This window comes from Acromyrmex echinatior, chromosome 16 (assembly GCF_024713525.1).
Source record: "Acromyrmex echinatior isolate Ae372 chromosome 16, ASM2471352v2, whole genome shotgun sequence".
Lineage (NCBI taxonomy): Eukaryota > Metazoa > Arthropoda > Insecta > Hymenoptera > Formicidae > Acromyrmex > Acromyrmex echinatior.
In genome coordinates, this window is record NC_141867.1 from 834,989 (window position 1) to 860,787 (window position 25,799).

General features: G+C 32.9%; 3 protein-coding genes across 8 annotated transcripts in view; 2 read left to right on the forward strand and 1 right to left on the reverse strand.

Annotated features, from left to right (window-relative positions):
• Positions 1-21,577, forward strand: part of Ntan1 (N-terminal amidohydrolase 1) — a 56,609-nt gene extending 35,032 nt beyond the window's left edge. For 3 of the 6 annotated variants that reach the window (XM_087414577.1, XM_011054470.2, XM_011054469.2), the window contains 6 exons: positions 12,277-12,467; positions 14,099-14,164; positions 16,603-16,785; positions 17,600-17,808; positions 18,122-18,283; positions 18,423-21,577. In XM_087414577.1, coding sequence (XP_087270703.1) covers positions 12,278-12,467; positions 14,099-14,164; positions 16,603-16,785; positions 17,600-17,808; positions 18,122-18,283; positions 18,423-18,548 — 936 coding nt within the window. In that variant the 5' untranslated portion in view covers position 12,277 and the 3' untranslated portion in view covers positions 18,549-21,577. Of the gene's footprint in view, positions 1-5,614; positions 6,171-6,235; positions 6,323-6,706; positions 6,823-12,276; positions 12,468-14,098; positions 14,165-16,602; positions 16,786-17,599; positions 17,809-18,121; positions 18,284-18,422 lie in introns of those variants that run through there. The other 3 variants (XM_011054471.2, XM_087414576.1, XM_087414579.1) reach the window with 3 other exon arrangements.
• LOC105145114 (tektin-3) overlaps positions 1-25,799 on the reverse strand; it is a 158,984-nt gene that overhangs the window by 62,961 nt on the left and 70,224 nt on the right. The gene's annotated exons all lie outside the window — the stretch shown is intronic.
• The window catches only part of LOC105145106 (GTP-binding protein Di-Ras2), a 104,774-nt gene continuing 100,669 nt past the window's right edge, over positions 21,695-25,799 (forward strand). Inside the window, exon 1 of the mRNA XM_087414580.1 lies at positions 21,695-23,389. The gene's annotated coding sequence lies outside the window, so the exon portion shown is untranslated. The remainder of the gene's footprint in view (positions 23,390-25,799) is intronic.

A 25,799-nucleotide genomic window follows, 5' to 3' on the forward strand; every position in this document is an offset into this window, starting at 1 on the left:
TATCATTGTTTAATTTTGACGATCGATTAAAAGGAAATCCCAACATTCTTTATAACAGCTGCCTAAAATTCAAGCGTGTGCTTAAGACATTTATAAGTCTCGCATTCTCCGTTGATCAATAGAACACAGCATCCAGAAAAGATGCTCGTGATTCTCACAGCTTTAAAAGAATCTTCAAAGAAATTAAGATATTTTGCTTAAAGAAATTGAAAGAGTTAGACATAGCTTTTCTGCAAATTGAAGCTATATTTTCCTTTTTCGATTCTATGGCAGGAATATCATGAAGAAATCCTGAGGATTTTTGGGATTCCCTCGGTGACTGATATTTAATACGTGGAGTCCCATCTATCCCGAACCTCGCCGTCACGGCCTCTTAGAAAGACTAATAATTAAGGTAATGGCTACTTTTCAAGTGGATTTCCGTGTGGCTCGATCTGAACGGCCTCCTCCCGGTCGGCCGATTACGGTCACGAAGGGCCCCGCCATTTTGCTCTCAGACCCCTTTCTGTCCTCTCTTTACCTTCTTTGTACCCCGAACAGGAATAGGCTTTCTCTCTAACTCCTCTGTCCACCTCCCTCAATAATTGTGTATACTCATCGCTGATTTTTGATTGATCAATATCGCTGTAATTCCATCCATCCTTTTGTCGCGACGGCGATTTTAAGTCGTGATCAGATTCGACGATTTTTTTGGATGAAATAATCTAATTTTAAGTGAGAAAATTTAAACGGGGACCAACATTTGTAGGAGTGTCGAATATCAGTGAACTTATTTTTAACTAGAACAACTGACTTTAAGACGAAAATTTGTTTAATGTTATCTTACGAGTAAAAGTAATATCGAAGCAGTACAGAGAAAAAAATGTAAATTCCATTTAAATGCTAATTACTGTTTAAATATCATTTACTATTTAAATGTCAATTAAAGAACATTAGTTACCTATGATATTTTTCTCGGAGTTATTTACGATGGAAACGAATGATTTTGCAACATTTTAGCAATTTATTATAGATAAATGATTGAAAGAGACCGAATTACAACGCAAAAGATTATAAATTGTTTTCGAATACTCGCAAAGTCAGATAAATTCGTTTTCCGACTAAGAGTAATTGCTGTTTGTGTATATCTCAGAGACACGATAAAATTCTCCGATTGAATGAGAAGAACGAAATTTGATAATTCGTGTTCTGATCGACGCTTATTGCTGGTCGCGAGATTGTTTTTTTACGCGACTTTTTTTTTAACAGCAAAATTGATCCATCGAACCGAATAACCATCGAAACCAGTAAGTCTTAACTGTATATCCCGGTCTCCTAAGCTCCGCGGTACTTATCTCTGTTCTAAATACTCGTGAGAAGACATTTATGCCTAACGCTATCTCAATGACTTTGTTTTCTCAGTTTTATACTCGTATCGTCCTCGTTTACGCACATATGTTGTATCATCTTCCGATGGTGCGAAGTAAAAACTTCGGCATTAAATCAGTCGAGACGTTTAAAATAATCGCTGTCGTTGGAACGCATTACAATTTTATTTACAAGATTTTATTTACTGTTTTTTTTGGATTATTATTTTTGGAACGGTTAGTTATTCGCGAATTAATGATAATCAATAGCGGAAAATTACAAAAAAATGTGATTTAAGGAAGAAAACAATTGAATTTTACAATTTTAACAATTTTTTTTCTTATCACTTAATTTTAACGCAAATAGAGAAATAAATATATTTCTATGAGCATTTTTCTTGTTACTTTTTATATTCTATATTAAAACACATGATCGAAAATAATAAATTTGGAAGATATTTATAAATAAAAAACAATAAAATACGTAAAAATGTAAAATGTCAAATAAAAATATGTACAATAATATTCGAGCTCAATTTTTCCATATTTAAAGAAGTAAAGAAGAATCAGATTCAAAAACAAATGTCTTATTATACATAAAACGATATAGCTCGACAATACTAATCACATTAAATCTATATGTAGCTTCATATATCGAAATCGAATGTTCAGAAGATGACGGAAGAAAGAAGACCCCAACGACGAGGACAAAGCGACCGGCATGGTCGGCAATCTGGTACAATGGATTTTGAAGAGTATAATTTTCGTCGGCGCACAACAATGGCCTACCTACCGCGCTGTATAATCTCATCGTCCGCGGTTCTAATTTTCCGCGCATCATGGGAATCCCTGCTCTCGCCCTCGTCGCGATCGAAGGATCGCATTTTTCTCAATTTTAAGAGGTTTAACGAGCAGCAAAATCTTATTCCTTTAATCACTCCATAACATAACAGTCATTCTCCAACTGCGCGCAATAAAACATTGAAGTCTAAAGGTGACCCTATACGGTCGATAATATTGATCAGTAATATTGAATTAGTAATATTGACAGTACGCATCAATATTTTTAGTATTTTTACAACCTTACACGATCAGTATAATTGACAATATAATTTTACTTTAGTTTTACGTACAATATCTATTGCAGTGGATCCTAATAATAAAGTGATATTGATGGTCGCGAATAAAAAACCAGACAGTAAACCATCGACAGTATTCTATGTCAATTCATCAATATTAACACACGATCAATAATATTGTCAGTATTTGTTAATATCATGTAAGATCATCTTAATGAAAAACGCATTTTCTTTTCCAAAATATTCAGAGCTATGAATAACTGTAATTATAATACGCGATAAAATTGATTATTTTTAGATAATACTGGTCTAATAGAAAAGGATTGTTTAATATTTGATGAAATTTTTCCTGATATATTTTTGCTGATATATATTAACGGTAAATATATATTTTCTATCTTTGTTGCACTCTCCTTAATAAAAATTATTATTATATATTAGGTGCGCAACTAAGTTCTCGCTGTTATTTTGATGAAAATGCCATCAATAATATAATAAAAATATAAACATATATAATTACACGCGTGACAAGCATTAATACACTCTAAAAAATATCAATGTGGATTTAACATCCCTGGTGTGGTATTTATATCAACATCATCATGGTGTGGATTTAAATCCACATTATATTGGTGTCAATGTAACTTTAAGTTTAACTTTAAGTAACAGTATTATATTAGGATATTAATTTGGTTCATTCAATGAAATTTATGCAATTTTATTGAATGTTCAACCTTCTTACGCCCACATTTTACACGCACATTCTCTATCATTGAAGTAGATAAAACCATAAATCAAAGCAGATTCATTGTACAATTATTTTCAAAGCTCGAAATATCTCGAGAAAGAAGGTTAAATAGATTTGCCTGTTGCTCGCTTTTTGAATTGGCTCTCAGTATCTGGTACATCCAAGCTTCGAACGCGATAAATTCAGTTCGCGCGGAAAAGTACGGTCGGCATTAATCAACGACGGCGAGTACCGAGTGTTAAAAGCCGTCCGAGAGGGTTAATACCTCCGTCTCTCGCGACCAAAGAAGTATTGCTCGATATTGCGAGGCAAGGCGAGGCGAGACGGCACAGGGTGAGAGCGCGCGGTCTCTCCTCTTGATCGTTGATCAAATCGATCCCCGCCGTAAATCGTCCAGGATCGATCCGGAGAACGAGAGGGCGTGCCGGCGAAAGAGTTGCTCCGCTTCTCCGCCCGGTATCGCACAGGTACCGCGATTCGTTCCGGCGAGGATCGCGGAAGATCCGCGCCCAAGATCGCTCCTTAATCTGATGTAAAGGTACTTCTTTCCCGAGACCCGCCCGTCGGTCTGTCGATCCGTCCGTATAAGATCTCGATAACGTTTCCTACGCGCCTAATCCCACCGTGTCGAGATGGTATCTCCCGTAGGAGGTCATCCTCTCTTTGCTGCTTGCAGCTCCCTCGAGGGTGGCTGATGTCTCAAGGTGGAAATCCCGATCCTTCGATCAGTCGTGATTACACTCGGAAGGGTGTAGTTCACACTGTCACGATACTCATTTGTATGCTCTTCGCGTGGCAGCCGGTCTTCCAAAGAGTGAATCCTTTTAACCTCTTGATGTTTATTTAAAATGTGTCTTGATAGGATAAACTTTTATCTTAAAATAGTCTTGTATTTTTTTACGTTTGACGGCGTCACTTAAATTTTTACGCTTATGGATTCATATAGGCTGTTTTCTAAATGTTGTTGATGTTTCGCTGTATGGAAGGTACATCTCGTATTCAAAAACGATTTTATCGCGCGGCTTGAATCGAATAAATACGGAATAAGTTTAAAAGGGGAAGAAAATTAACATGAACTTAGGTAGACTAATGATTTCAAAAGAGCGATGCCTTCGTTCAGATAGCTAGAAAAGAGAACGTGACTTCGTATATATTTGAATCGATTATTTCAAGGAGAGTATAAGCTTACTTTAGGAATGAAAAGGGAAGAAAGAAAGTACTTAATTGTTTTTATATTCAATTAAATTATAATTGAATTATTAATATATTCTTCCTCCTTGATGTTATGAATTGAATAAGTCAAAACTTTGTCGACGTTTAACCGAAAATAAAATTAACATTCCACGATAATCGTTGAACTAAACTCATCTTTATTCCAAAAATCAACGAAGATTAGTTAATTGGAGTGATTTTCTTTTAAAATCTTCCGAAATTTTAGCTACATTTAGATAAAAAAAATAATCACAAAGATAATGAGCTAAGATTAGACGCTAGATTAAAGGGCGCCAGTAAAGTCCACTTCAAGCTCTCAATCAGAAAATGATTTTTTTTTTATATAGACAAGTTTTGTTTGAAAATTTTATTCTATATATCACTATATGAAGTCAGTATTTATATCTCTTTTTATTCTTATTCTATGCGCGATCTATGATCCAGATTGAGTCTGCAGCTGCTTATTCAGGTCTTTCAGGTATCTCTCGCTTCTTATTGTAAAAATATACGCAAGGTGACGTCTCTCCATATATCTACATATATTCAGATGCTATCATTCGCTTCTCCACTCGGTCGCTTTTTCACAAGAAGAAAAGATTTTCAATACGCATCCTTAATTATACTCGGAAAACATTCAGTCGTGGAACACAATTCAAATCTTATTTCATTATTAAGTTTTCAGGATTTGTATAAATGTTATAATTAGCAGCTTAAATTTGTAGAATCAGTTCAATTCATCAGCTTATGAAGATTTGAATTTTTTACAAAACTTGTCTTTCATCTATTACCTTTTTTTTTGCAAATAAATTAACGTTATTATAAATGTAAAACTTTTATCTGCCAAAACTAATGAACAAATCATTGCAAAATTAATGAACAAATATTCTTTATGAATTTGACTTGCAGTGATCTAAACTTTTCGACTACTCCGTAAACAGACGCTCCCACGAAATACCGCCTCAATCGGCCGACCGTCGATACAAGCAGAATGAGTTAAAAAAAAAAAAAACGGAGCCGAAGCGATTTCGATTCCTAAGCCCTGCCGACAGAGCCAAACATGTTATTTTCTCGTTCGCGGTACCCCGATATCCGATCGACCAGTCGGCCCCGATTGGTCCCTCTTGCATTTTAACCCGTCCCACCGCATCCAAGAAGCCATCCAATCACCGCGCTGGCTGATAACAGAGGCCATAATTAACACGATTTGTTAATAAGCGCCGGGACAGTCGACGACGACTGAATGAAAACTGCGCGGACGAATTTAGTTGCCGCTCGGCTAGATTTTGGATCGGCGGTCGTGAGAGATCGATACGAGATCTTTCTGTTCTGTTATTCGGCATATATCTATAAACCGGAAGTGATTGCGCGTTATAGGAAATCCGGATAGGAAATCCGAGATTTACGAAACGTCATGATCAGTTCACAGACAGTGATTGAGTGCAAGTCGCGTTAAAACATGAAACAAATGATTTTTTAATCTTAATCTTGATAATAGAAGATTAATTTGACTTGAAAACACATAAACCGATAGGATCGATGCTTATCGAAATGTCAATCGATAGAAGACATTTGTAAATTGTAATTCAAGAACAACGCGTGACAGATATTTATTGAATCTGAAAAATATCAGCTGAAAATAAAAGTGAGATAGAAATTCGTTTAAAATTTTCCTGATGAAGTGCTCGCAGAATTTCAATAACGCAACATTTCGATAATCTAGTATATAATAAGAATTACAAGAGTTTGGATAAAAAGACTCACATTCCTGTATTAAACATACATCGGGTGCGCTTTATCTATTTTAGCTATATCTATACGAGATATATAATCTAATTTATATATCTTTATAGATACTATTCTATCGTGTCTGAGCGCAAATTTCTTACGGATATATTGGATAGATTGCATTAGAAGAAAATCAACTTAAAAAAAGCAAGGTAAGTTGCTACTACACAGTGCCTAGAATGAGATATGTAAATTATTTATGTCGCGATGATAATTTTAATAAATTTCTATATAATCTCTTCTATTTAATCTCAGTTCGATGAATTCATAATCTGTTGCGATCATTTCCGTCTTTTATTTGTAAACCGAATATATTATAAATTATTAAGTTTCGACACAATCCATGTGATAATCATGTGATAATAACACGTACAAACAACGTGTCGCAATACGTCTGGATGCGATATCGCATCGCGAGAAATTGATATATACTGATGTCGCGACATGAAAACTCACGCCTGACTGGTTTTCCATGAATAATATTCACAACATCAAACAACTATATCAAATGTAAGAATACGTCACGCGATAGTGTCGGTTTCTTGCAAATTATGCATCAGCATAGCTGCAGCCTCCACGTGACTGTTTGCGATCGAGCTGGTTCATCTCATTATTATATGAACCTGCTTGTGATACAACTAATTACACACAAGTTATTTCTCCTACTGCGCGCAATAATTACAGAGAAGAGAGTATTTCGTAATGTCCCGCGTACTTTTACATTCGTTCAGCGTGAACCATTCTTAATTTCGCTAACTACACATTTAAGTACCAGACGTTGACTTTTTCGACGTGATAGTCCAAAGCACTAGAAAGATAATTGTCGCGTAGCCAAAGTTTGCACATTCTAAAAGAAAAACATCCTTTTGAGATTGAGAAATTTTTCTAAAATGACAAATCCTTTGTTAATCTTGCAGTAAAAAGAGAAACTATTGTCAAGATACTTCTTATTTTTTTCAAAAATTCTACGTTCTTATTTGCTGCCAATTTACAAAAAAAAATTGTATTGTAGCTAAATAAAGATTTAAAAATAATTTTGTTGGACCATCAAAATAATTACATAAAAATCTCAAATGCTCTTGACACTCTAGCAACTAGCTTAAGCGTCCTAATAATAATTTTGATTTTCCAACAAAATTATTTTCAAATCTATATCCAGCTAAATTTTTAGATACTTCTACATAACCGTTTTTCCCGTGCATGTAGCAAAATTTTGAGCGTTTCGTTTTAAACGATTTATAATTTCTTTGTGCTTTTCAAAACATGTCATAAGAAAAATACCTAGAAGGTAAGATCGGGTTAGGATGCTAATGAGAACTGGTGCTTTGCATAAATCTCTAAAAGTTCTAATTACTCCGTTGCTACTCGGCCTGGAATAGATGGAAGATTTTCACGCGGCGAAACGCCGCTTCTGAAACGAATCGCAACATAAAATTGCTCCTAGCGAGCAAGCAACGGAGTGGTATGCATCGCATGTCGCACGCCGTATAATTAAGCCGCGATATTTCCACCGAATACAAAACATGTAATTATCTCATCTGGATTATAGTACCGTGCTCCCTAATACCGAAACCTACGTACATTGTATGCGGTTCGCGGGTAAGATACCGCCGGGCTAGTTCGCTGCAATTTTCTGTTCCTTCGTTTCTAGAGCGGCGCGGAGAGAACGTGAGATATAATTACGGATGTTACGGGGACAGCCATTGAAGTTGAGTTAACCGCTAACGTCGCGAATGCAAAGTGCATAAGAAATTATTAGAATTTTATATACGCATGAAGTCGCACATTTGTTAATTAATCCTCTAATTTATTTTATTTATTATTTATTTCATTTTTATTTTATTTTCTAATTATACCAGTCTATATCTGCTCGCAATAACTTATAAAAAATTTTCTCATGTCATTAATATACAATAATAAGTAATGATATAATAATCAAAAATGTTACAGCGCGTTGTGACTAAAGAAATAATAGATTTATTTAATTTCAGTAATGAAAAAACATTTTGTAACATTTCAACAACATTACAGCAATGTTACAATGTTGCTGCAATGTTGTTGGAATGTTTCAAGATGTTTTTTACTGGGTACAGCGTTTACGATACCAAATTTCAGCAGAAATTTTGTTAAGAATCAGCAGCCTAGCGTTTTTTTTTTTATCATAATTAGGCTCGCATTAATAGTGACAAAGAATTAAAAATTATTATGGAAAAGAAATACGAGTGACGCGTAGCTTTTGCCATCGTATGTATTTCTGCATGTTCGTAGAAGCAGCTGCACAACACGCGGCTCGAGGGAATCTATTTTAGTCCTTGCTACGAATCATGTCGCACACGAGGACATTGCAACGAGTTTTTTGCGAAAACCTCATATTTCTCGCGGTGTTCCTTTCGTTCTGCGAGCGCCGCCGACATAATTGGCAATTATTCTGTATTTAAACGCATGCCGCGCATTTTTCGCAGAGCCTGTCTCGTTATTTTTAAATAAAAGAGAACCCGTTTTTCGTCGCGTCATCATTCCAAACTTCTACGATCCACGATCAAAGGAAGATTGATGACAATCAATTACCGATGCTTTAATTAATGATTTTTTTGTATTAATAACGCTATTTATATGTTGCAAGAAAACAAAGAGAAAGTACACGATTAAAGTTTTTAAAGAGACATTCTGTTATTCAATAATTACTTTCAATAATTGGATTGTTTTTTTGTCGAAGATTTTTTACTTTTTAAATTTAAATTTATTAAATTAATCGATATTACAATTAATCCTTTATAAGTACACATATTTTTATTTATTTCGTAAACATTGGGTTTTTGTAAACACACTCAGGCTCAAATTTTTTTTACTGTTCTAGGCTTTTAAAAAAATCTAGAGAAATTCAAAATAACATTCCTACTCTATAAGATGAATTAGTGCATTATTATTGACTTCAATGCTACACTTATAACTGATGTAATCATCAGCGAATATTTACTGTTTTTTAGTAACAACACACTGATTCACTTTTATAGGTTATAATTTCTGCAGATTGAAATGCATTTCAATCTATAGAAAATCACAACTTTTAAAAGTGAATTTCACTGATGATTACATCGTAGTTATAAATGTAACATTGAACACATTGATTCATTTTAGAGAATACATTGCTAAATATTTATTCAACTCAAATGTTAAAATCTTTATTTAATAAAAAATAATCTGTGCCAAGAAATTTGAGTGAATTTTGCCTGAGTCCTTGTAAAAAGACCTTGTATCTATAAAAGATAAGTAATGTCAGTGTTATAATATCGGGTTAGCTGTAACATAATATAGATAACAAAGTTCTCCGTTCACACTATAAAATTTTCGCCTTTCATCTGTAATCTTTTTCGAACTTCAACGCAAATTTTTATATTGTTCCAAACTGTATAAAAATCCGAAAAAATTCTTATATACTATGAATGCTTTAATATTGAGTTTTTACTATCATAAAAGTTGGATTGCATTTTATTTATTTTTATACAGATTTAAATTTATTTACTCAAATCCACAACAACAAAAATCGACTATGTCTTTTAAGTCCAACATTTGTCAGTAAATGAGTTAATTTGAGATTGAGCTTAATTTTAAGCAATTTATTTAAACTGCGTTTAAATCAAATAAATAAGGAAAGGCCCAATATATAAGATTGAAGTTATATATTTGGTGTCTAATAATATTTTTAAATATCGATTTTAAATCTACATCTCTCAGTTATATAAACTACATCACTCAATGTCAGACTTGAAACACAATCATAAACTGAAATTGAAATAATAATATCGCAATCAAATTGATCGTCGATAATAATAACGTTACTAGCATCTTAAAACTGTCTCATCTTTAAACACTAAAGAATTTATTGTTTACTGGAAACAAAAAAACTTACTAAAATGTATATTTAGAATTTGCATTAAAAAATAGTAGGTAAAATATTGCCCCAACCTTTGGTCCTTTTCTTACTTATGTAATTTATTCATATAACTGTCTAGATTATTATTGCTAATGATTTATTGTTGCGATTATTAACATGTAGGTAACACCATTGGTGAAACGCTCGCGAAACCGACAATACAACTTCGAAATTCGTCGTTACTCTAATCAGCTTTGTCATATACAATACCCAGCCCTGATCGTGTGTGCGAGATATACCTGAGGACTTTATTGTTAAGATCGAAAGACGTCGATTCTCTTCCACACGAATTTACACTTGATAAGCTAGTCACGCACGATGTTTAATACCCGCCTGCACACGAAAAGAACGGTTTTATTAAAGTATCTAAAATTTTAGCTAAATACAGATGAAAATAATTTTGTTTAGAGCATCAAAATAATTATGTAGGATACTTATAAATTGATTGTTAGAATATTAAAACTTTTTGCAGTATTATCATCAATGTTCAACATTCTACATAATTATTTTGATGCTCTAATAAAATAATTTTCTTATTTTCAAATCTGTCGAGCTAAATTTTCAGATACTTTAACAAAACCATTCTTTCGGTGTGATAATTACTTTGCTTACAGTTGCCGAAAATTAATGTTAATTTATTTTATTTTATTTATTGTGTATATTAGAAACACATTTATATTGAAAGATGCAGAAATAATCAAATACACAAAAGATGAGGCATCAGCAATGAACTATTGTTATTAAGTCTACCAAAGCGATTTTAACAGTAGATAGGTAGATAGTTTGAAATATGACAAGATAATATATGATGACAGAGTTTACATATCGAGCATTTTCAATATAATGCGAAAATATAAAAATATTCATAACAAGATTGCAGGAAGAAAGAGAACAAGTCACAATTAACTGTGATTTGATGACGAAAAATGAGCTACCCTGTCGCGAAAAGAAGATATGGAGGAGGAAAAGCGAAGATAGAGCAAGATAGTATATTACAATACTTGGTGGATATGTGGGAGAACAAAGCTCTGAATTTGGAGCGATAGAAATGAAAGAGGATAAGGAATTGTAGTAACGGGTGTTTGTGAAGTGAAACTGGCATGGAAGTTGGAGTATAGTGAATAAGATTACGTAGATAAAGAGAAGTGTTAGAACGGAAAAGACGGTAAACAAGACAACATAAATAGAGAATAAAATTTATTGAATTTTTAATCGCCCAGAACTTTAATACCTATAATGGAGAAATGTGTAAATTATATTTGCGGATGTTATTAAAAAAAACGGAGACAGGAATTCTGTATACGCTAGAATACGCTGAATTATTTGTTGAGTTAAGCCGGAATATAGACTATATACAGCGTAATCGAATAAGAAAATTACAAGGAGTTGCGATATAAGAAATTCTGTGAGATTGAAAGGATGTGACGAAAGGGATGTAGGAGGTGAAGGCGTAAAAAAGCTGCCAGACACTTAATGGTAATGACATGATCATTAGGTAACCACGAAGAATCAAAATAGCTCGAGTATTTTTATAGTTTAATGATCCATTCGTTGTGATTTATGACACGTGCCAGTTATTTTGCAAATATAATTTATAAAGAGATACATATCCCAAGCAGCGAAAATTGTTATCTCAAAAGATTTTCGATCAATCTTAACTTTTGAAGAGTATATACAATTTAGCGATATAAATATTACAATTTGAAATGTAATTATCGCTGATAATTCATCGTAAAAAATCAAGCTACGCTTATATTCTAAACGTTATATTAACATATTTTTTTACGGCACAATAATGAGAAAGATATGTAGAGCCAACTTAGAGGAATTCAGTAGAGAGTGTGAGACACATTTTTCAAACGTCTTTTCCATTTGCCCGTCAGATATATTATATTTTTCAACGCACTTTCTGATAAATCTGGACTTTGTCTTTGATAAAAAAATCTCATACGTCCGTTTTTAATAAACCCACGTGCGTCGACAAAGAATAAGATGGAAATTAACCAGCGAGAAATGGCCGTTATTTGCATAAATTATTAATCGTTCGCGAACGTATTGTTTTACAGAATGAATTTCATGCATATCAAACATGCGTGTGCACAGCGTCTTTTAGTGATAAAACGTTCATTATTTTTTATCTCGCTATAACCGCTTTTCCTTTCGCTTTCGCAGGATGGTGCTGGTGGTGGGCGGGGTGGTCCTACAGGAAGAGATTCCTGCGGACAGCAGGTCTTTGTATGCGGCTCATCCGGTATACCGTGAGAGCGCAGCTCAGCTGCACTCGATGCCGGCGAAGCTTGTGGGTCCGGTGGGCCTCCTCTACGTTCAACAACGAGAAATGGCTGCGACGCTACCGCACGACAGTAAGTACAATGCATCTCGATGTGCCACGTCAAACTGGGTCTAAGGAAACGAGCGCAAACAAACACGAACGAACAGCTTGCTTCAATGAATGCCGACAGCGGTGCTGATGTTCGTGCTTGTTCGCTTATGCTCTTTTTTATTAAGTAGTGCAGTGAATCAAACTATTTTATAATTTCACAGTGTTTATCCGGCTGCAAGATTTCTCAGAAACGATTTAACTTTTTCAAATTTTGTATTTGGCAATACCTAAGGACCTTACCGAGTTAATTTAGTTGATCATAATAAGAGAGTAGTATACAGAAATTTCACTCAGGCTCACCTAGGTATCATTTTATTCTTGTTCAACATTTGGTAAATAATAAATGGTAAGAATAAATATTTGGGAGCATCCGGTGTGATTTCTGAACCAAGGCGGTCAAAGTCAATTTTAGCAAAGTGTTTCCAATCGTAGGTATAGGATTTTTGCTGCACTACCAGTACTACATATACAATAGTTATATTTTATTGCAAAGAATTTATTTTTAAATTAAATATCTTACTTTCACTTTTTTCCTCAAATTACATTTTCGCTCGCAAGAACACGTAGATATATATGATATGTAAATGTGAATATCCACAGTATATTGAGATTTGGTTTTGCTAGACCTAAATGAAGACCCAAATGTGAATCATTCCTGCGGGAAAGAGAAATTTTTTGAAAAATTATAATCTCTCGCGGTATCTAACGGAGAGAATATGTTTTTGATGCAATACAGCTACACGATTTTCATGTTATCTTGTAAGGAGATATCAAATGTTACCGGCTACTTTTGACGCGATATCACGGGATTGACGCAATCCGTCAACCTACCAGATGTGATTACGCTTATAATTATGAGAATAAAAAAAAACAACCGCGCGAGCGATAAATCAACGGATACCGAGCATTATTTTGCGCTTTATCGAGCAGCTGTTTATAATGTAAAGTTACAGTCCAATTTTTCAGATGGTATAACTTTCAAAAATAACCGAGATTCGTTATTATGCTGCAATAACAACGGTACAGTAAATCTTGTAACGAAGCATATCTTTCTTCACATATTTCATTAAATCTGGATGACTCTGGTAATGTTTTGCAATAAGCGATTTTCTTATCTTTTTCTCGGAATATATAATAAATCTTTATCAGTAATCTTTATCAGCAAATAAAAAATTATCGCTTAAAAAACTGTACTCTTGTATGTAACATAGTGTAATGTGTTATATTAAATCGACGTATATAGCTCGTGTTTCTCTTTAAAAAAACTATCTTTTAATTTCACAATTTTTGCGATGCATGACAGTTACAATAAACATTTGAGGAAAGATAAAAGCAAGATATGACAATATAAGAATAATAATAACACGCGAATAAGAACATTATTTCTCTTGTAAACATGACGAGATCTTAATATTTTTCTCTATAACAATTGGTAGAGTGTATATTTGAAATACGAAAATTTATCTTATATAATTATGGAAAGTTCTTGCGTATGGACGAATGAATTTAACAATCTGCAGCCTTTCGAAGCGCTATATTCGCTCGAGCATGTGCAGACCGAATCGATTGAATGTATATTGCCGTACCGATTATTCTTTTTTCCCTTCACAGAGAACGTGAGCATCCTCGGTTCGGACGACATGACTACATGCATAATCGTTGTTGTCAGGCATTCCGGTGAGTATATTTGAAAGTACAATCGTGCTCATTATAAAATAGCTGCTGGTTGCATATAAATGACCGTTTACTGCACGACAATGAAAAGAAAAAGAGGTCGGAATAACGCAATGACGAAGCACGATTGCTTGATCGGTATCGCGTTGAAAAATATTTAATACGAAACTCATAGAACTTCGCAATATAATAATCGATCTCTCTTTTAACATACACGTCAGATTCTCAAATTGAAGTTGATTTCTTTAAAAAAGAGAGAAATACGTGGAAAGTCTTTTTGTTAAAAGATTTTTATCCTGTAAATTAAAGAGTTTTGATGAAATTATTAGTTATTTAATTAAATATCACGAATCTAATTGACGCGAAGGTTTTCATTTTTATTATAATTCTGAAATTACTGTCTTGATATTTTATAGTTGAAGAAAAATGAACTTTAAGGATGCATCAGGTATATAATCTCTGCAAAAAATGACTAGAATTGGAAATTCATACTTTTAGTATAAAAATGAATGTTGTAGACGTACATATGAAACAATTTATAAGATTAATATTTATATTCAACATTACAATTTTACAGGTTAAATGAAAATTTCCTCTTTTTATTTTATTTTTTAAAAACATATATCATTTTTTATTCAGATTCTAAATCGGTATTAAATTTTTTTGTATTACTTTTAAATACAATATAGAAAATTCTATATTTTTTTACAATTTCATGATTTTGTTAAAAATATGTGTAATACATCCTTAAATTAATTTAAGTTAAAAAAATCGAAACTCCAAAATGTCAATGAAATTACAAGTATCTCATTTAGAAGCCATTTCACGAGAAAACTATAAAAGATTTCCGTACTTAAAGAAAGAAAAAAGACATAAAATTCAATTGCAATCTGTTCGTCTTCGACCGGGAGTAATTAGTCAAGGAGCTAATGAGCAAAAACTTGTGAAAAATGTCAAAAAATATCGCTAAATGAGAAATGTGACATCCGTGATTATCTTCAGACCTTCCGTTATACCTACTGCTTTTTATTTTTATTGTCCAGGCACACACTTTCGTTCGCACGAGAATCATTGACTCCTCTTCATGATATAACGTCTAACATAATGCGCAAAATGTGAAACGCTACTTCTTTCGAAAAGACGAGCCATTTAATAGAACCAGTTCTGCCATTTGAGCTTAGGGAAAAAAGTGCTGATTCAAGTTACGATTCACGTCCATATTATTTAAGTGGTAATCTTACGATATGAAGTTTAAAGAACTTCGAAGAAATAATTGCAAATAAGAATACTATACATAAGAATAATATACCTAATCTCATGTGGACGTTACAAATTTATTAAAATTGTTGTACAACTATTTTTCAACAAGCGTGTTTTATCAATTCGATATTTATAACTGATATTACATACGAATTATACGAACTTCAATGTTTTTTCGAATGATAATGGATTTCATATCGCACAAAGGAGCCTATTACATTATACCATACTTCTCAAGGAAACTATCGGATAAGTTCTCCTTAGCTTTCTCCTGCTGAGACGACAGTGTATCGCGACGCAAGTTGGGTGTCTCCGATCGTCTTAAGGTTGCGCGTGAATAATGGCCGAGATAGAAAGCGACTGCGAAAGTACGTAATTAAATAACAGTTCGCGATATAAAAGTCCTTTTTGTCGCGAATTCTCTCCCGTCCATTCATCGTTGCTTTGTGTTCACACAACAGAGTTGGATAATGTTCAAAACTAATTGTTAAAACTAATTATTATCGCCTTTGTTTTTCAATTAGTATAGACAAGGCATTCCATAATCGCATCTTTAAGAATCTCTTTCGCAATATTCACATGTTTTCTAATGTTATTTTCTATTCCACTTCATTTTTATTATTAAACCGAGTGCATCTAACGAACTGTAATCAATCGCGATCCCGGATTTATGTTAAATCGTTTCAGTGCACAACATGAATGCTTTGGTCGGTTTCTCGATAATGGTGAAAAGATCGACATGTCACTGATACGGTTGTTTGCTGTAATTTTCATGCTGCAATAATTACCGTTTTGATAGTTACATTTAAATGCTCGAAAATTAATTTCTCTTTTAAGCGATATTCTTTTCGTAGCAAGTGGTCACAAAAAGATAATAGCATGCAAGCGATAATATTATAACTCATTTAACCATTTCGATATTTCTTTTCAATAGCGATAAATACCATTAAATTCACTGATCAATAACATATTGTAAATAGTAATAAAGTAATAATTGAACAAACAAAAGTTCATTTGCTTTGAGACTAATTCGCAGGATATTTGGTTACGCTTTATGTTTTTATAATGATAATATAATAATAAAATAATTATTTTTTTTATATTATATTTAATAATATAATAAATATCTCTTTAATATTGTAAGGATTTTGAATGTTATATTTTTAAATAATGGATTTCAGGCTCGGGCGCCGCCGCTCTGGCGCACCTTGACGGCTCCGGAACGGAAGATGCTGCGGCGGCAATGATCCAGAGGGTAACGGAACTTGCCCTCGGATATCCCGAAGGTCGCCTGGAGCTGCAGTTGGTTGGCGGTTATTCCGATCCGAGAAACTATTCTGAAGAATTATTTTACAATATACTTTGTACGTAAACATATATTTTTGATGTGGTACTTCTATTATTGAGAAGAAACGTTCATGGATATTTTCCATTAGTCGACACAAATATCATTTCTGTCTTTTCTGACATTCCATTGAGTAACAAAGATAGAATGATACTTGTGTTAACTTGTATCATCAAACAGGAGAGTAATTTTAAATGCAAGTAACATCATATGTAGTAAAAATAGGACTCACCTTTGTATGAGTCAAATCATTTATTCGCTTTGAAATAGATAAAAGATTAAAAAAGATAAACTAAATGGAACTCTTTAAAAAAGAAAAAAATATACGCCAAGTGTATAAAAAAGGTATCGAATATTACATTCCTTTTAATAAAAAATGGATATGAAATAAATGCAATTAGCCAAGTATTTCATAACGCAAGACACATAAGATGGATTAATAGATAAATTTTTAGAAAATATAATGTCATCGATGCCCAGCGTCATCCAGCATCGCGAATTTAACAACGGCACGAACATATACGCAATGACGTTTACATCTTAAGTGATCAAACGGCTCATTTTATATTTTTATGCATTTGACGTTGCGACATTATCGCGTTGCTTGATAGAGCTGAATTTTTATATTACGATATCATATTTTTGAAAGAATTTTTAATCAAGATTGATCGAAGGAAATTAATGCTAAGTTCTACTCGAGAAACGACATTAAATTACACAGAAATGCCGACATTTTTCAAGCAATTGTGAAATTGAATAATATTTAAAGATAAAACGAAATTTTCTCCTTCGGCTTCGTCTACAAAATGTTAACCGGACTAATTGTCTTCTAGCTGCATTTCACAAACAACCGGTGGAGATTGATCTAACATTGTGCTGCGTGGGCGAGCTGAATACCACCGTGAGAGGTGGGATTCATTGGCCGTTGATCTACGGTATCGGACTAAACGTGAAGACAGGCGAAATCTTTCCCGCGACTTTCCCTGACAAAGGTCCAGATCAGGCACTAAGGTGTGCCAGACAATTGACCGGGGGTCAGCAGGTGCGTGTACGCAACATTTGCATTAGTGACACAATTTTAATTCAACGAATGATCATGATTTACACTTAAAACAAAAAAATTATAGCTTAATCTTTACAGTCTATAAATAAATATAAAATAGTGGATGTTAAGTGAAAATCGACCAATAAGATTAAACACACTAAATGGCGTTTTTTACTTATGTGTAATAAAATATTGAGTTAATAATATTAAATAAAATATTATTAATCGATTAAGTACGATATAAAATTTTATTTATTTTTATTTTTAGCGTATTCCTTCGAAATTGAATGTACATTCTGTCTTTATACAGGTTTTGGATATATACGATTGCGCTTTGGGATTACTTAGAATCGGACCGTTTAACTACGACCCTTTGCGTGGCGTGGATCTCTGGCTGGCACAAACCGATCAGTTCATCCTACAACATCTGTCCACATCACCGGAAGTAGAACAACCACATTTCGTATCGCAGGTAACTCCGTTTGAAACACTATGCGACATCGTTAATTATCGTTAGTTCCTCGAGAGAGTAGAAAGCATTAGATGACAAATCCTGCAATTGTACTGTGTTTCCCACGCACCGTTAAGCAGTGACGAAATTTCTGTTTCAGGTGCGGGCAACGCTCAAGTATATCCAAGACAATCAATTTCCGGCCGTCACCGTCTTCCGAGATAACAGACCTCATTACTATCGTCGGGACGAAACCACTGGTGTCTGGCAACCGATGCGATACTAAAGCGTTTAACAAGCCACAGATTCGGTTAGGGCTTGCGTGATGGTTGTTCGACAAAATTTTCGAACGACACGAAGTATAATGATAAATTCGCGAATCGACGAAGCGTACGGAGTAGGACGATCAAACCATAAGAATATAAATTAATTAGTCGAGTTTGATACTGCGTCTTCTGAAGATCACGGTATCTTAGCCAGAATTGTTTAAGCCCTAATGCGTCCGTTTGAGAAAATTGATTAGTATTTACAATTTGTGAGCAAATTGCGGAAGTCGACGTGCAATAATTGCAGCCCTCATCGGCCGGCAATTATCTGTGATCGTCGAGAAAAAGATGTCCGATTGGGAGGAAGCTGTAGGATCAAACACCGATCGAAGCGGTCATAACTGGCACGTTGATCGATGCCTTAAGGCCTGCTCACACCGGAAGACGTCTCGCGAGCCGTATTAAAGCCAAGGTGCGGATTTGAATACGCATTACCGAATGTGATTTGTAATATTTGCAAATAAAGTTATCAGACAATAGTTTACTCTGTTATCGAGTAGAGAGTAAGCTATGAAGCAAAATAAAATAAAAATAATTTTTTGAAAAACCATTTTCCGAAGATTTTAATATGCATTATTCTACATTAAGATGCAGATAATGCATATTTTACTTTGCATACGTTTTATATATATTCAATCTTTTTAATAACATTCTTTTCTAAATAATATAATACATAAGAAATTTTTCCCGTCATGCTCGCCGAAAATTTTCGATGATTTTATCGAAATTGTTTTATATAAATTTTTATAAAGCAAGTTTAGATTTAATTTGATCTTCAATTAAAACAGGAGATGTAAAAAGACGACTAATAGAATTAAGAATCACATTGCAAATTAAATAATTCAGACTTAATTTTATAAAGGCAGGATATTATTGATCTTTAATTATAGATTTCTTAATTACTCGCGAGCTATCATCAGAAATTCCAGATAAAATTACCGCAATTGAATCCATAATCAGAAATTCCAGGCAAAAATACAGTGACTAAATCCGTAATCGAATCTCGATTTTTCGCTTGCTAGGAAACTCTTCTTTTATGACTTAAAAAAGGATATATCATTTTTGGAAAATCCTATAAAAAAAAAGGATTTTATAAAACACGTATAAACACTTTTCTCTTTTCTATTACACACATATACGTATACGTATACACGCGCGCATTTTTTTTATCTTAAAAATAGTAATATGTGTGCATTAACATGCAGCGCATGACAACTTCAGTTGTGAATAGGCCTATACGTACTAAATATATTGGCATTGTTGAATTTGTCTTTTTGTTAGATACTTATATTGCGTGGGCGACGATCGAATTTTGGTCGTTATAAAGTGTTATTAGTTGTACGCGATCGTTACTCCACCGTTGAACGTTCACTCTGTATTAACTTTTTTTCGTTGCCAGAGCGAGAAAATAATGACACTCTCATCGTGCATTTAGTTAAATGTAACTCATTTTTATGTCACACGTGCAATCGTCCTATCGGGTAACTCGATAGTAAAGAATCCCGTTTGATGCTGAACGCGCGATTAAAGACACGATGAAACGTACACACGTGAAGAGATTTGTCTTTTTTCGTTTTCTCTTCATTTCTTTCAATCGAATTTACGAAAGTTCAAACAATGATTGATTCCGTACTTGCCATAATAAAAGGAAGAAAGTTAAATGAAAGATAGAGGCGAAGTAGAAGAAATGATATATATAATATTTTCAGGGTTGTGCCCGAGTCTTTCGGGTGAGGGAAAGTTCCTTTGCCTCGACGCAGTTAGTTCCATAAGGGAAACGCGAATCCCTTCAAAAATTCATGCGCAGATTAATGATAATGTACGAACTGTTTATGTCCCGCGGAAATTTTATCATATTGTGCGTATTATATACATATGTCGAAAATGCGGAAAAATCTCTTCCAACTTTTTGAAACATTTGAGCGATCGCGTTTGATCATTTATGTAGGATAGATGTTCAAGATAAAACGTTTCCTGTTGTCTCATCGAATGATTCAAGAGAGCGAAATCGATTGCGAAATTGTCGAGATTAATACATAAACGCATAATGGAACGGGACAATTCGATCACTTTGAAGATCGTACGAACGTCCTATATAGATTTTCCTATTTGTTGTTAGAAAGTAGGGTGTGCGATCGTGATCGAAGAATCAAAATGACGAGGCCTTCCCTTACCTGTGGATTCGTCGATTAAGCCGAAAGGTAATCACTCTCCGGATAGCATTCGAGAACACAGCTCTATGAAACTGATCAAAAAGTTTCATATCTCGACACTCGAATACAATTTTCATGAAAGAATTCATTCAATAATTTAACATTACATATGTTGACCGTTCTCTCTTTTGAGATGAATATATGATGAAGCAAAATAATTTTTTAATACTTCAAAAATTTCTTTCAAAGCTATGGTCTCGAAACCGTGGAGTAGTAAAGAAAGGATGCGTTCACAATTTTCCATTGTTCTAGTGATACATAAGCTAATTGAGGTTGATATTATAATAATAACGATGACGATGATTATCATAATGATACTGCTGATGATAATGATATTTCCTAGAAATCGAAGAGATATATTTTTACTATATTATGTAAAAAAAAATGAAGAGCGAATGCACTCGTGACGACGAGGCTCTCAGGATCGAACTTGCGACCTGCTTTCCCTTCCCATTCGATCTACGTGAATAAAAGTATGGCGGGTGGTTTGCCACTTACTTTGTTGCTTTTGCCAGGAAAATATACGGCTTTTCTTGCTTGCGTCATGAAAACTTCCCGGTGCAGCAATACAAGTTACATATATATTTGACTTTTCTTTTAAGTTCACCATATCGTTCTTCCTTTTTTCCTGCCCGAATCTTTTCATTTTTTTTTCACAGTAGCCTTTTTTCGTTCGATCTCTATCGCATTCTTTCTTGCGTTACGCAAACGCAATCTTACTACATAATATTATTTGGTGATATATTTATACAATAAACGATGATAGACTAAAGTAACACTTGTGTATGTTATTTCATAGCGCTGTATAAAATCGGATGCTTAAGATGACAACTGTAACCGGTTTTAATCTATTGTTGAAAATTATCTCGCGTTGACCTACATTCGATTTGTTATAATAAATTCTTCACAGCTGATCTAATCGCGAAAAGTTTGCGAATAGCATGTGACTCTATAGGATCAACTTGCTGAGAAACCACTGAACAGAGACTGGTAACAACATCGTTAACAAAGTTGTGGTCTGCTACACACAGTCTATAGCAGTAAACTATTACGTAAGTAAATTACCACATCGCAAGGAGCGTTCGTGTATTATCATGGCTTTATACATATTGACATGATTATTAAATACGAAACGCGATAAATAGAACTGATTAATCGATTAACGACGGAAAGCATTTTCATTTAAATATTATTTGAGAAAACTGAATTATTAACAAAATATTTTAATTTTATGATTATTAGCACAATATTTCATATTATTAATACATCATTATTAATCATCAATAATATTTTTTGTAATTGTCATCAATGTATATAATTATATAATTTATCGTTACGTGTGAAGTAAATAATTTTATAAATGTACGAAGATGCTTCAAAGTCTCTCTCTCTAATCAATTATGACCTATATAGTCGATGTATTTTAACTAATTATGAAAGTAGCAAAAATTATACAAGAAAATAAATTGAATATCTAAGATAAAAGATTTTGCATTCATTGTCTTAATTTATTATACAACAAACTGTTTAAAGTTTACAGATTTTTGGAGTCTTCCAAAAACTAAAAGTTCATCAAGCACTTACGTTATAAATTTTCTCTATTGCATAACTTTCAAGAACATAGCATATATAATTTGTTCAATGTTAACAGCTTACGTACATGCGTAAGTGTGTAATCTATATCCTGCCATGTTGCATGAGAAGTTGTTTGATTGTCAGGGGAGGAAACTTCCGCTTTTGGAAAGTTTGCTTTGAACGACTTACAAGTCTTCCGACATGCCTCGCTTTAGCATGGAATCCGAAATTTACAGTGAAGAAGATAATTGCATTGAAAGATAATCATCCGGAAATAATATTCGTGGCTGAAATTCTGGAAAGTAATTTCGGGCTTTTGTATTAACTAAGATACAAGAAAAGATCTTTGAAGCATCTTAAAACACTATTTACAAAACTATTTATTTCATATGTAATGATAAATTATGTTGATATATGAGAGATTAATCGCGTGGAATAATAATATCAAAATAGCGTATTTTCAGTATATAATGAAGTTGATATATTTAAGTATTTCTATCGTAATTCTCCGCATACATTATTAAAACATAATAATTGACAAACTATATTTTTTATTTCTACATTTTCATTTAATTCTTCAATTAAAAGAAATGTAATGTCACGTTAAATCGCGCTAATAACATTCTAGGCGAAATTGATCTGTACCGTAGAAAATTAAGGAATGTTTTTCACTTTTGACAAGAAATATAGACGTATGTTTTATTAACGAATATTCCACATATTTCGAATTCAAGGTGACAGGAAAAATGAAAAGAATCGTGAAAGAAAGTGAGAAGAGAATAGACTTGTAGGGAACCCGGGCGGCGAGTAGTAACGGTCGACACGCGCAGACTCCTCGCAAGTGACTCGACCAGACTCGCAGTAGTTGCCGTCAAGCATTTGGTCCGACACGGTCAGTGCCGTTTCGTCATCGGTTCGTAACGACGGCCCATTTCGCGTTTTCCTTTGTCGCGGTCGCTCCACGTTTTCGGCATTTGAAGAAGGCTTTGAGCGAATGAGACCTCTTTTTCACGGTAAGTTCTTCTTTACGTTTTTTTAAGTATACACTTTTTTAACATTGTTTAAAAGATCTTTCAAACTATTTAATTTTGAAAATGGCTCGCGAATTATATTGATTAAATTGGAAGATGTTTTCTTTCGAAAAAGTATACATTTCGATGTTAAATTAATCGTTTTACTTCTTGCTTTCAGATTTTAAAATAAATGTAAATTTATGCATTAACAAATATGTGCACTGCTTTTTTAAAGTAACATGTAATGTATCTGAATATGACTAAAAATAATATTGTAAAATTGGTTAAAAAAAATAATAAAAATTGCTGTTCATAGCAAAAATAAGAAATAATCGAATTAGAATTAAGGACTATATATAATTCTTTTGTATTCTTTTCAATGTAATTTGTGAATTCTATATAAATAATTTAAAAACGAGTAAGAACTAAATGCAATTTTAATTAATTATTACACGTATTATAACATCCAGATTTTAACGCTTCAAATTACATTTCCTCAAACGACGAGTAAATGTACTGAAATCGATTAACGAAAACAATACTGACTGTATTTGTAGATAATACTGCACTAAATACTATGTTTAGATTCGATCGACGATGTTTATTTTAATCAAGAGAGAAAAGATCTATTACCATTTAAGGAAATTTACTCATTTACTTTAATTTGCATTATTTGCATTTTATTCAAGTAATATAAATAATGCAACAAGCATTGTAAAAATGATTATAAAATTCCAAAGTACATCTGTGAATCAAATTGCATACACGTGACTTTAAAGTCTTCCTTTTATACTCATACGAGTGATATTGTTACGATTGTATACAAGTATTTGCTCAGTTCGCAATAATAATTCTATTACGTCGAAAGCAATTACTCCTTGTAAATGAAATTGAAGAAGAGTACATATATTTATGAAAGTCAACCGGAGTGTGTGAAATATATGATGTATAATTAATGCTTTATGTCAATGTGAAAGATAAATTTAATACCGGATTAATTTTCTTTTGGCAATATAAAAATGAAAAATCAAGAAAGATATTAAATTTATCTTTTATATTGACATAAAGCATTAATTATACAACATATATTTCACATACTTCCATTGAATTTCATAAATATGCACTGAAAAAAATGTTTGGTTAAAAAAATAGACGAATCAAAATTTTCTGATTAAATCTATTAGAATTCAGTTGAGATAACCGGAATTAGTTGATATAATATTTCTGGTAAAATGTACTAGAATTCTTATTTTTATCAGAATAATTATATCAATTAGAATTCTAGTTATTTCAACTATAATTCTAGTAGATTTAACCAGAAAATTCTGATTTGTTTGTTTTCCACCAAAATTATTATTTGATTCAACCAGACCATTTTTCTCATTATATGTATATAATAAAATATTCTAAAGTTTTTGCTGTATTATATATATTTCATATTTCTAAATATTTAAAACTTTTTATTATAATATTTTCAATGCAATAATATCAATAAGAAAACGAAATAATGAAACTTTTGATATTAAAATCTCTGTATCTCGAATAGCGATCAATGATTTTCTGAGAAGTCCCTTAACTTGTTCTTCTTATCTGAGAATAATATTAATTTCAGAGTATGCTAATAATCGAATATGCTCTAATCGTTCTATGAGGACGAAGGAAGGAGAGAATTGCGGAAAGCGAGTTATCGGTCGTTAGCGAATCGTAATATTGTCTAGTACTAGTCTTCGCTAACCGTGAATGTTCGTGATGTAAGATCGTAATCGACCACCCCATTTTCTTAGAAACGCGAACAGGAAGTTCCTCCTGATTCAACTTCCGTTTTCGACCGGCATATTCTCGGATGAAAAGTGAAGGTTGATGAACGAAAAGTAGTTTAAAATGTTAGTGAGGTCGCGAGAAAGATGTTATTTTAAATTAATTGAAATTTACTAAATGTATTCAATGATTATTTGTTGCGCGTTTCTTATTAAAAATGAAAAAAAAATACTTAGATGTTAGTATTAAATTACAATTTTGAATTGTAAATAAACGTATGCCACAAATTAAATTTGAGGCAAATAACAATCTCACGCTTCATATGATTCGCAATCAATATATTAAAAATATTATAATTTGAAACTTTTCTGGGCAAAGTTCATATTGAACATTAACACGTGCGCGAAGAAAAAAGGAACCTAATAAAAAATTAATAAAAAAAAGCAACTCCAGATTGTTCGAAATTATAGTTCTGAAAAGTTTAACAAATTGTGTACTTTTTAACGGGCACTTGCGTCGTATAAAATCTGAGAAAAAGATAAAGGTAAAGTTTAGGTAAAATTATTTTCAATGAGATATTTCTCCCTTATGTATTATAATTTTCTAATATATTGTATTAGAAATATATTGTATTAGAATAAATTTTCATATA